The sequence below is a fragment of the Cervus elaphus genome, chromosome 12, assembly GCF_910594005.1.
Source record: "Cervus elaphus chromosome 12, mCerEla1.1, whole genome shotgun sequence".
Taxonomy (NCBI): Eukaryota; Metazoa; Chordata; class Mammalia; order Artiodactyla; family Cervidae; genus Cervus; species Cervus elaphus.
The window spans coordinates 87,737,861-87,750,109 of NC_057826.1; the positions used below are offsets into that span (position 1 = coordinate 87,737,861).

Genomic DNA, 12,249 nt, shown 5'->3' on the forward strand with positions numbered 1-12,249 from the left:
CTGCATACTTTAGCCGGGGGAGGGGGGCTTCCCTGGGGGCTCAGCGGTAAAGAATCCATCTGCCAATGCAGGAGACTTGGGTTCAATCCCTGAGTGGGGAGTATCTCCTGGAGAAGGAAATGGCAACCCACTCCAGTATTCTTGCCTGGGAAATCTGTAGCCCTCCAGGCTCCTCCGTCCATGGGGATCACAAAAAGTTGGACATGACTTGTGACTGAACAACAAACTAAGGGGGAGTTTATAAAAACTAAGTCCAAAAGCAGCTGTAAAAGTGGGGAGCAGGCCCTGGGAGCAAGGCTTTCAATGACTGGCCTCTGTGTGTCCACAGTCCACTCTTTCGGTGTTAGAGGTTGATCATTCAAGGATTCGTCCATACCTTTCTCAGAGTGTCCCAGCCAGGCCTATACCGTCCTTCTGGGGGAGATGTTCCCACAGGTGGGAGGCAGGGTAAGCGCTGATGTGCGACCTGAGGCCCCCACGCCTTCTCCCGTCCCCTCTGCTCCTCAGCAGTGTGCCTGCCCCATGCACACCTCCTTTTCTTTCTCCAGCCATGTCAGACTTCCACGTGCATCCTCAGGCCACCGTGGGCGAGGAGGGCGGTGTGGCCCGCTTCCAGTGCCAAATCCACGGGCTCCCCAAACCCCTCATCACCTGGGAGAAGAACAGGGTCCCCGTTGACACGGACAATGAGAGGTGAGCCCTGGGTGGGCATGACCAGGAGGCTCATGGTATGACCAGGAGGCAGGCCCGGTCCAGTGTCTGAGCCTTGAAGAAGGCCTGCCTGCAGCCTCTGGGGTGGTGTTCCTGCCACTTTGTTGAGACTGAGTATCTGTGTGGCTTGGGGCCCAGATGCAATACTGAGTCAGTGAGAAGGTCGGCATGTGGTTGTTTGTTGCTGAGGCTGGAATTGCAGGGGCGTCCACCAGTGAGAGTCCCAGAGTGTGTCTGCGATGACGAAAGTGAGACTGGGACAGCGGCTGGGTGGTGGACTGTGTCCGTGATGCTGAGCGTCCTTGGGCCAGTGGTGCTGTGCTGGTGGTTGACCGTGCCCCCCACCACAGGTACACGCTGCTGCCCAAGGGAGTCCTGCAGATCACAGGCCTTCGAGCTGAGGACAGCGGCGTCTTCCACTGTGTGGCCTCCAACATCGCCAGTGTCCGGGTCAGCCACGGGGCCAGGCTCACCGTGACAGGTGCGGGCCTCGTCCTGTCGCATGCTTCCCCCCGCCACCACATCGCCCTCCCTTCAGTGGAGCCTCAGGGCCGGACTGTGAGCACCTTCTGAACACCTAGCTCTGTGCTCCTCGGGGTGATGTTCAGGGACCCCGAGGTCCCTCGCTGGCTCAGTTCTCTGGGAGGAAGCCCACCCTCCGCTTCTAGGTGGTTAGGTGGGGGTGGCTGTCCCACTGCGAGAGGCCCTGACTGGAGAGATGAGTGTGATAACGTCCAGGGACTGCCAGCATCTCTTCTCTCCACCCCCCTGGACCTGGTTTTGGGCTGCAATTTGTCTCCCATCACCCATGGCCGGAGCCGTGTATGCGGGTACCGGGAGGAGTGCGGTGAGGAGGTGGGAAGGGTCCCAGCTACAGTGAAGCCGTGTCGTCTTCCTCCAGGCTCGGGCTCTGGGGCCTACAAGGAGCCCACGATCCTCGTGGGGCCTGAGAACCTCACCCTGACTGTGCATCAGACCGCGGTGCTGGAGTGTGTCGCCACGGGCAACCCGCGCCCCATTGTGTCCTGGAGCCGCCTGGGTGAGCCCCATCCTGCAGCCCCCGCCTCTCCCAACCCTGGGAGGGCCAGTCTCTTCTCCCAGCTCTGGGAGGGGGAACCTGGAATCCTGTTTATTCTCCGTGGGGGTCCGCTTTCTCGAGTCCTAGGGAGGGGGGTGGTTTCCCTCTCCTTGGCAGGACCAGGGAGGTCCGCGGCCCACTGCATTCTCCCTCCCCCTGTGTAGATGGCTTAGCTCCCGGGTTACCTCGTCCAGTGCTCCTCCAACCCTGTGCCAGCTCCATGCCCCGCTCACCCTTGGCCTCACCACTGGGCCCTCCAGAACCTCTCTGCAGCTCTCAGCACCCCTAGTCGCTTCCCCCTCTGGCTCATCTCTGTCCTCTATACCCTGGCCATCTTCCCCAGCAATGCAATCCCAAACCCCTCAAAATCTCAGCCGGTTGTCACAGCCTCTCTCTGAGCCCCCGAATCTCTAGCCTGGTCCCCTCAATCCCCAGCCTAAATCCCCAGGCAGCTGAAGGAGAGAAATGAAAGGGTGCAGATGGGCCCACATTGTCTGAGTGGAGAGGTCACGGGGGAAGGAAAGTCTGGAGGGGCCGGGGTGGGGTCGCATTCACAAGGAGACTGCTCTACATTGTAGCAGCTGAGTGATGGGGAAGGAGGGGGCAGCAGGCAGGATAATGGAGTAGATTTCACCACTTCAGAGGCTGAATGGGGAGCTGTCTCCTCGCATTCTGACTGTGCTAATCTGATCCTGGGTGGGGGGAGAGCCCAGGGCCTGGGAGATGCTGAAAAGAGAGGCCTCACCATTAGGAGGAGCCCATAGGCCCGGTAAAGACCATCTGGTAGAGCATTTCCCAAAGCGTGATCTGCAAGGGGAAGGAATGGCTTGGTGGTCTAGCAAGTTTGGGAAACAGTTAACCGGATGCCTTGGCTGCAGGACTTGTCAGAGCCTTGATATTAATGGGCGTTGGGATAGTCAAGGAGCAGAATGGACATTTGATCAAGGAACTTGGCTGAGGAGAGACAAATCAGGCAGGGAAATGTCCACCACGTAAGACCTTACTTTCCTGTTTGAGAAACTAGGGGCAAGGGACTTGAAGGTCACCAGAGAGGCAGTGACAATGCTAGGATTAGGACCCAGTTCCCTACAGCTGGGCAAGAGTTTCCTGTGCTGCCCTTGCCCCTCCAGCATGCCGTGATGCTTGGAGAGAAGAGTCAGAGGCAAAGACAGGGGCTCCCTGGAGGACTGATGGTGGTCAAGTTGGGACGTTCCTGGACACCTCCCTCCCTGACCCTCCCTTCCTCTTTAGATGGCCGCCCCATTGGGGTGGAGGGCATCCAGGTGCTGGGCACAGGGAACCTCATCATCTCAGACGTAACTGTACAGCACTCAGGGGTCTATGTCTGCGCAGCCAACAGGCCCGGCACCCGGGTGAGGAGAACAGCCCAGGGCCGGCTGGTGGTGCAAGGTACGGACTGCCCCCCACCCAACGCCGCCCCTCTGCCTGCCCCATCCTGCCCAAGCCCAGGGCCTTATACTTGCCCACGTTGTTACCCTCACCCTAACCTTGCCCCTGCCCCTCTCCAGGGCCCCAGCCTGGCCAAAGACAGCAGCTCTCTCTCCACTCCCCCCACCCCCAGGAATGTATGTGTGGGGAAGGGAAGGGCATCTTTGGTCATCCCTCCTTCCAGGTGCCATCACCCCCCAGGCATTTCCACCTTGTCATCTCAGTGGGTCTGCCCGATGTGGGCCACCCCCCTCCCCGGGTCCCCTCCCATCACATGCTGTTCTCATTCACACATGTGGCACTTCCACGCTCACACCTGCACGCACGTTCTCAGCCTGTTTGTCATTTCACACTCTCACCCCCCAGCTCCCTCCACACACGCAAACACACACACATACTCCACGCCTGAAGCGTGCGGGCTCTCTGCAGTTGACCAGGTCATTCTGTCCATCCTCCTGCCCTGGGACTCAGCTGTCTGTGAACTGGGCTTGGCGTTCCATTCTCGGAGCTGGGGGGCCGGGAGTGGGGGGGGGTGGGTTCTGTGGTTGTTCTCTCCTGGAGAGATGGGAGAGAGCGGAATTAGGAACTTAAATGCCTGTTTGTTTAGCATTCCATGTGCCGTTAATCTGTCCAAATGAAAGTGATGGAGCATTGTCATTTCTCGGGTGTTAATGGAAGCTCGAGGCTTGGGATTGGAGGAGAGTGGAACAGAATGTAGGGGTGAGGGGAGCCAGTACCGAAGGCTCATCCATCTCCCCATCATTACCGCCTTCAAGGTGCAGCCAAACCTATTAGCACATTTATTTATTTAACAATTTCCTGAACACGGAGCTCAGCTTGATTGCTTTCGGATACAAATGTCAGTCTTTTAAATAGTCATTGAAATGGAGTCCTCTCTTGGGTCTGCCTCTCTGGGGCGGAGGGAGGTGAGGGCTGCCATTTCCTGGAGGCTGGACCCCACTGGAGGCGGCTCCCAGCCCACCCTGTCACCCACAGGTCTCCGGCCCCACCCTCTCCCCCTTCCTCATCCATTCACTCAGAGGTGTCCCCTCCGTCTCCCCCTGACCCCGACCCCAGCCCCGGCAGAGTTTGTCCAGCACCCCCAGTCCATCTCCAGGCCGGCTGGAACCACAGCCATGTTCACCTGCCAAGCCCAGGGCGAGCCACCTCCTCACGTGACGTGGTTGAAGAATGGACAGGTGCTGGGGCCCGGAGGCCACGTCAGGCTCAAGAATAACAACAGGCACGTGCGTGGCGTGTGTGCGGGGTGAGGCCTGGGGAGGTGGGGAAGGGGGTCTCCGATGAGTGGTCCAGGCAGGTCGTGCACCTCCTGCTGGGGAAGAATGCTAAACTGGGGGTCTGGAGACTTGGGTTTGAGTCCCAGGTCTGCCCCTAACTTGCTGGGAGACCTCAGACGAGCCTGTTGTTGTCTTCTGGAGGGGCTCAGTTTCTCCGTCTTTCAAATGGGGAGATGTGGCCCACCTCCGAGGAGACTCCTGGAGGAGGAGGGGGTCTGAGGCTCTCCCTCCCCCTGCAGCACCCTGACCATTTCCGGAATCGGCCCGGAAGATGAGGCCATTTACCAGTGCGTGGCCGAGAACAGCGCCGGCTCCTCCCAAGCCAGCGCCAGGCTGACCGTGCTGTGGGCCGAGGGGCTGCCCGGGCCCCCGCTCAACGTGCAGGCGGTCCCCGTGTCGTCCACCGAGGTCCGCGTGTCCTGGACCGAGCCCCTGGTGAACACCAGGGAGATCATCGGCTACGTCCTGCACATCAGGAAGGCGGCCGGTGGGTGGGGCCCCGGCGGGCAAGGCTGCCCCTGCAGGCCCTTCCTCTTACTTCCCGGGCTCTCACCCCCTCAGTCCCCGCGTCCTGACCCTCCTGACCCGGCACCTTCCCTTCCTCCTCTGGACTGCCCCCTGGCGGCCGCCCTCGTTTCCCCAGTGTGGGCGGGATTCTCTCCAGCCCCTTCACTGCCTGCCCCGCCCTGGCCTCCCCAGACCCGCCGGAGCTGGAGTACCAGGAAGCAGTTAGCAAGAGCACCTTCCAGCATCTGGTGAGCGACCTGGAGCCTTCCACTGCCTACAGCTTCTACATCAAAGCCTACACGCCCCGGGGAGCCAGCTCAGCCTCCGCCCCCACCCTGGCCAGCACTCTAGGCGAAGGTGAGGTCTGGGTGTGGAGCACAAAACGCCAGGGGATTAGGTAGAACCGCCGGGGAGCCGTTGTTGAGGTTGTGCTTCGCCCTGGGGCTGAGAGGGGGCTGAGTCTACTTGGAAGAAGGGGTGTCCTTTTCTGTTGATAAATTCTTGCAAAGGTGCTGTTTGAGCAAGCAGAGGCCCTGGGTTAGGGTCACAGAGCAGCCGGGCTCCTGGGGGCAGTGGGGTCTGGGGCATAGGTGGCAGGTGGAAGGGCAGAGCTTCGGTGACCACCAGGCCCTCACGCCTCGGCCCCCTTCTCCGCCCACAGCCCCCGCCCCACCGCCACTGTCTGCGCGGGTCCTGGGCAGCTCCACCCTGCAGCTGCTGTGGGAGCCCTGGCCCCGGCTGGCCCAGCACGAGGGCGGCTTCAAGCTGTTTTACCGCCCAGCAAGCAAGGCCGCCTTCACTGGCCCCATCCTGCTGCCAGGAACTGTCTCCTCCTACAACCTCAGCCAGCTCGGTGAGGTGGACGTGGCCCGGGGCTGGGGGCGCTGGGCAGGGCGCGGCGCCTGGTGCCAGCAGGCGGTTCCCGGAGGTCTTCTCCAGTTCACCCCGGGGACACCGTTGCCTGGTGGGGCCTGGGGCGGTCCCTCAGCAGCCTGCCCTTCCCCCCAGACCCCACTGCAGTGTACGAGGTGAAGCTGCTCGCCTACAACCAGCATGGGGACGGCAATGCTACAGTCCGCTTCATGTCTCTGAGGGGAGCCGCTGAGAGGACAGGTGAGGGGTGGGCATGGGGTCTGGCCAAAGACTGGCCCTCAGGAAGGGAGGCCAGAAGCTGAGTGGGGGGTGGGGGGAGCAGGCATCCAGGGAAAGCAGGAGGGTCCAACAGTGCATGAAGAGCTAGAGAACATAGGCCTAGACCTGAGTTTGATGCTGGGCTGCGTGACCTTGGGTAAGTTACTTAACCTCTCTGAGCCCCCATTGTCTCCTTCATAAAGCACAGATAGTAATACCCTTGTAGAACTGTATGGAGGATGAAATGGTCCCTGTAAAGTGTTATTCCTAGTATTTGGCACCAAGTTAGTGTTAAATCATTGGTAAAAAGAACCAAAAAGATTGGGCTGGGTTCCCAGAGACAAAGGCAAACGCCATGTGGACTAGGGGGTGGGAGCAGCTGCGGGAGAGGTAACCCACGAAGGCTGGGGGTCTGGGAGCCACAGCCCCCAACCTGCCCCTGCTTTTGCCCCCCAGCCCTGAGCCCACCCTGTGACTGTCGGAAGGAGGAGGCCACCAACCAGACGTCCACCACAGGCATCGTCATCGGCATCCACATCGGGGTCACCTGCATCATCTTCTGTGTCCTCTTCCTCTTATTTGGCCAAAGGGGCAGGTGGGTCCTGGGCCGGCGTGGGATGGGCGGGTGTGGAGCAGGCGATGGGAGGGGCAGCTTGGGGCCCACTCTCTCCACCCTTGTATTCTTGCCACTCCCACATCCCTCCTCCTAACTCTGGGCTCATCCCCTAGGGTCCTCTTGTGCAAGGATGTGGAAAACCAGCTCTCCCCTCCTCAGGGCCCCCAGAGCCAGAGGGACCCTGGCATCCTAGCACCGAATGGGGCGGGACGGGCAGAGCGGGGCCCGCTGGGCCGAGACGGGAAACGTGTGGACATGAAGGAACTGGAGCAGCTGTTCCCCCGAGCAGGGGCTCTGCAGCCTCACCCCAGACCCACGGTGAGTGCCCCTGCGGGGGCCAGCCCCCTGCTTTAGGCTGCGCCCTCCTTACCTTACGTGATCATAGGCCTTGGTCACGGGCGTCTGCCAATCTACAAGACCAGCCTGATGACTGGAGCGTCTCTCTGTGCCCCCAAGTCAGGCAGGGAGGCCTGGAGACTTCACCCCTGAGTGCAATGGGTTCCAGCGCCTGACCCTCTGACTCGGGGCTCGTGGGCCTCCGGCCCGCCTTGCTGAGGCCTGTGTGACTCTCCCTTTCCCCAGCAGGACCCCGAGGCCCTTGCCCTGTGTGAGGTGACCCAGCTCTCCATGCTGCCGCTTCGGGGGCTCAGCCTCCTGGAGGAGATGCCGTCGGAGGCCCTGCCACCCCAGGACGTAGGCCCTGGCCTCCCGAGTGAAGGACCGGCTGCCCAGCCAGCTCCCTCGGGACCGTAGCCGGTGTCTGGCCAGCTCTGCAGGGAGCAGCCCCCCATTCTCAGGTCAAAGGCAAGATTTCTCCTGTCATGTGGGATTCAGGTAGGGGCTTCCCAGGTGCTTCTGTCCTGACTGATCCTCCGATTCTCAAAACCTACAGTAGCCTCAGCAAGAACCCCTCCAAGGACCCAGAGGGGTTCCTGCAAGAGCCCCACCAAGGGCCCCCTTCACCTCTGTTTGTACCCACATGACTTGGAACTGAACTAATGTTTTCCTTTAAAAAAAAAAAAAAAAAACAAACTTAAAAAAAAAAAAAGAGCGAGAGAGAAAGAGAAGAGAGAAGAAGGTGAATTAGACTCCAAAAATAAGCCCCTGCTGTGGCTGGGAGCCTGACACTGTCACCCTCCACGACCTTGTTTTCTCAGGATGGAGTTTTGCTGTTTTGACTTTCAGCACCTACCTCAGCCGGAATGAATGTCCTCGGGGGAGTAGAACCCCGAATGCACTCCTACCTCAAGCCCCTTTAGGGGGCAGCCCTTCCCCCTCCCTGCATTATTGCCCAGAGTTTAAAAAAAAGAAAAAAGGAAAAAAAAAAAAAAAAGCACTTCCCCATTTCCAGGTGTGAAAGAAAATGTCTACCTCGAAGTTTGCTGGCTCTCAGGCCTGTGTTATATCACTGGACCGTCCCTCCTGGCTCCTCACCAAGGGTGGGCCTCTTGGGGCCTGCAGAAATAAAGATGGAATTGGTCAAAGAAAATGTGAAAAAAACAAAAAAAAAAGCCAAAAATAAGAGGAAAATTTGTTCCCGGGAGTATAAATCGTTGCTCCAGACTAGCCGCTTCTCGGCACACTACTGGTGCTGTGTCTCGTCGGCCTGCCCACTCCCATTTTGACCCGCTCAGCCAACTCATCCTCGACTGGGACCCCAAGGACCCTCTGTGTAGCTGGGCCTTGGGAGGGTGGGCCGTCAGCCCGCCGCCCGCCTGCCCGCTGTCCTGCCCACAGCCGCTGGAGCAGACTGGCCCCTGGAATGTACTGTGTGTGCTGGCTGTGTGCATGTTGCGGGGGGGTCCCCAGCCCTCTGTCGCCTGGGACAGCCAGCCTGACCCACCCCCCGGGCAGTGACACAAACACTGTCAGCAGATACGGCCGGAAACTATTTTTATACGAGGTGTGTTTAAGGATTTATGTTCTTGTGATTTCTTGTTTTTCTTTTCTGTTGTGTTCTTCGAAAGACTTAGTTAAAGATGGAGAAAAAAGGAAAAGGAAACAAATACGTATTTTTTGTTACACGCAAACATTTTTTTAAATAGCAGAAAGAAAACTTTTGTTTGGAGGAAAAAAAAAAAAACTGTATTCCTTAAGTATGAGATTAGACCATAAAGTCCCTGACTCCCAACCCTCTAGGGACTCCCCACCCCAAACTTTAGTGAATTAGCTGGAGGAAGTACACTTGGTGGTGTGTTCCTGAAAGACTGAAGTCCCGTCTATGTGGGTTTGGAGAAGGGCATTGTCCAGGGTGCCTCAGCCCTCCCAGGCGATGCCCCTTGGTCCCTGCGGCATCGTCTCCACACCCCCTTCCTCCTGGAACCCCCTCTCCTAGGGAAGGGTGGGCATGCGGGAGGGCGGGTGGGGCCCCCTGGCCCATCTGGGGTTTGTCACACTCATTTTGACTGAATAAAAGTCCTGTTGCCAAAGTGAATCTTGCATGTTTGGGTGCCTGTGTCAGGCCCTAGGGGAGGGGTGGGAGTGCTGGGTGATGGGGCGATCCAGGCGCCCTGACAGGGTCAGAGCCCAGGGTGATAACAGCGAACCCCTGGGTCCGGACCTCTGGGTCTGCATGCCGGGTCTTCGCGGGCAGGGAGGTCACATAGGTTCTCACAGCCTCCCTGGGCGGGGCGGGGGTTCTCGTTACCGTCATCTCCTCTCACAGGTGATGAAACCGAGAAAGGATGAGAAGTGAAGGAAACCTTGTATACCCCGCACGCCCAGTCTCGGCAGGGTCGGCTGAGATCAGTTTGCATCCGGGCCAGGTGGCCTGGTTCCAGAGTTTGCATTCTGACCGTGGCTCGTGCCTCCTTAGCTGGCAGGAAGGGATCCGAGACCAGTCCTTCCACCAAATGGGGACAGACCACCAGTACTGAGCCAGCGGCTGGGCGGGGCTGTGTGCTGTTAAAAATAATCAGTTCATGAATTCGGCTACCCCAGGTCTATGGTTGCAATATGTGAGATCTTCAGTCTTCGTGGTGGCCTGTGAGATCTTTAGTTGTGGTACGTGGGATCTAGTTCCTTGACTGGGGATCGAACCCAGGCCCCCTGCACTGGTAGCTCATGAGTCTTAGCCCCTGGACCACCAGAGAAGTCCCATCTATGGGCTTTTTTTTGGCCTTGTCTATGAGGAAGGACTGTCTTCCTTCCCATCCTAAAGTTGAGGAGACTGGGGCTCTGACTGGCTGAGTCTTTTCAGGACACACAGCCAGGCCCTTGGCCAGGCCTCTCTGTTCCTCCCTGTCCTCTCTTCAGTCCAGACTCCTGAAGCTACTGAGTCTGAGAATAGGCCAAGAGAGACTAGGCTTAAAAGTATCGTGCTGACAAAGATCTGGAGGTCTCAGGACTTCTTTGGAGGTCCAGTGGTTAAGAAGCCAGCCTTCCAATGCAAGGGGTACAGGTTTGATCCCTGGTCCCTGGATCCCACGTGCCGCATAGCAAGGCCAAAAAATTAAAAAAGATCTGGAAGTCTCAGTGGGCCTCAAGCTTAGTATGAGGCAATGGTGAAACGCAACTGCTTAGACTATCAATGTCCCCTCTGTTGCTGAAATGGAAAGCCAGGGCTCACCCCTGGGAGACTCTGCAAGTCTGGAAGGCTGGGTTCTATACCCAGAGGCATCTTTTGAGAGGAACAAACAAGGACAGTGATTGGCAAGCTGAGTTCTCCAGCTGTGGCTAGAGGGTCTGGGGGAGCCCCCTTGCCCACTCACACCGAGAGCAGCTTGACTTTATCTTCTAAGTTGAGCTCTGCATGAGATTTTCATTAGAAAACAGGGTACTGCTTCTAAAAGAAACATCTGAAAGCCCTTGGCCTGGCACTTCTGGAAGAGGGCTGCAGGGGAGGTTGGGGCCAAGGTCAGGCCACAGACAGTGATGGTGCAGTGGATGCTGAGCTGAGAGAGAGAAGCCTGAGGCTACCATGGTACCGTCATGGGTCTTGGGGGAGAAGTGGTTGACTTGTCTTGATTTTCCCAGAGGAAAGAACTAAGCCCAGATATAGAAATAATACCTTGCCTTTCTTTACATAGAACTCCACAAACCCAGGAATTCTGCATCAACTTCAGCCATCCAAGGACCACCTGGGGAGGTAATGGGTGGTCATATGGAGGAGCAGATGTGAAGGGATAGGAGAACAGACCACTTAGCCTCCAGTGCTCCTGTCCCTCCAAGGGTCCAAGATGCTAATACCTCCCCCAGGGAGGGGCCCAGAAGCCTTTAAAAACCACCTAATATGACTTATGTAGATGTATGCAAATTGCACACAAATCACATGCAAATAAAGGAAGGGTCTGTTCTAACAACCTTGAACTGAGGTAAAGGGAGAAGCAGGGTTCCAATTAGGAAGTTTAGCAGAAATTGCTCTCAGCTGAGTGGCCCAGCTGGAATCTAGGTCCTGAGATCCAGTGGCCTCTGGCCGAATACCTAAACACACACACACACACACACACACACACACACACGTGTTTGAGCAGAAATCAGCAGTAGCCAGGGCTTAAGTTTGCTCCAGTTACCTAATGCTCTGTAACAAACCGCCCCACATGTTAGAGGTTCACCCTAACATTTCTTTTGCGCACACATCTGCAGGCTGGGCCGGGCCCCAGCATGGAGAGCTCTCTCTGCTCCACCGCGCATCAGCTGTGGCAGCCTGAAGCCCCAGGGCTGGAATCATTTGAAGGCTTGTTCGCGTCTGGTGGCTGATGCTGGCTGTCAGCCTCAGCGCCTACATGTGGCTTCTCCATATGCCTGGGCTGCCTCACATCCTGGTGGCTGGGACCCAGAGATCAGCGTCCAGAGAGCCGGAGCCAGGCGGAAACTGCTAGGAAATTTAGAACCTAGCCCTGGACATCCCGCAGCATCACTGCCACATTCTATGCCTGAGAAGCAGGTCACTAAGGGCGCTCTATTCCAGGGAGGGGAGTTAGACTCCACCGTTGGATGTGAGTGGAGTCAGAGATGATGTGGGGCTCTTTGACCAATAGGTCCACCCTGGAGGGGTGGGTGGAGAACAAGTGGTAGCTGGGAGGCTGGGCAGCAGGAAGGCTCCTCTCGGAGGCTCTGGGGTATGATGGGAGGGGCTGGAGGAAGACAGGCAGTGCTCCCGACTCCTAGCCAAGCCATGTTTGTAGGTCTCATCCCTATGATTAGTTAAGATCGGTCTTGAAGGGCCAGTCCTGAGGTCACAGGAAGGGAGGCCCAGGCCTCTGTGAACACCTAGCAAGGGCCTTCGCCATGGCCAGCTCCCTCAGGGCAGCGAGGGCTGAGGGCCCAGGAGAGCTGGTGCCAGCCTGAGATCCCCACCCACCAGGGATGGTGGTCCCCAGAAGGACCAAGCTGGGAGGGACCACTGACCGCTTCATGAGACAAGACAGCTGAGAGCCAGGAGGAGCAGGAATCGCTCAAGTTCACAGAGAAGTTAGAGGCAGGGCCGGGCTGGAGGCCAGAGAGTCACACCCCACCTG

At 58.1% G+C, this 12,249-nt stretch overlaps 1 protein-coding gene across 5 annotated transcripts in view; it reads left to right on the top strand.

The window, feature by feature from the left end:
- The window catches only part of IGDCC3 (immunoglobulin superfamily DCC subclass member 3), a 42,269-nt gene extending 33,056 nt beyond the window's left edge, over positions 1-9,213 (top strand). The window contains exons 3-14 of one of the 5 annotated variants that reach the window (XM_043920945.1): positions 549-693; positions 1,062-1,192; positions 1,613-1,750; positions 3,041-3,199; positions 4,316-4,481; positions 4,776-5,023; positions 5,236-5,400; positions 5,705-5,896; positions 6,052-6,156; positions 6,631-6,769; positions 6,904-7,108; positions 7,373-9,213. In XM_043920945.1, coding sequence (XP_043776880.1) covers positions 549-693; positions 1,062-1,192; positions 1,613-1,750; positions 3,041-3,199; positions 4,316-4,481; positions 4,776-5,023; positions 5,236-5,400; positions 5,705-5,896; positions 6,052-6,156; positions 6,631-6,769; positions 6,904-7,108; positions 7,373-7,543 — 1,964 coding nt within the window. In that variant the 3' untranslated portion in view covers positions 7,544-9,213. Of the gene's footprint in view, positions 1-548; positions 694-1,061; positions 1,193-1,612; positions 1,751-3,040; positions 3,200-4,315; positions 4,482-4,775; positions 5,024-5,235; positions 5,401-5,704; positions 5,897-6,051; positions 6,157-6,630; positions 6,770-6,903; positions 7,109-7,372 lie in introns of those variants that run through there. The other 4 variants (XM_043920946.1, XM_043920947.1, XM_043920949.1 and 1 more) reach the window with 4 other exon arrangements.
- Positions 9,214-12,249: the final 3,036 nt, after the last annotated feature.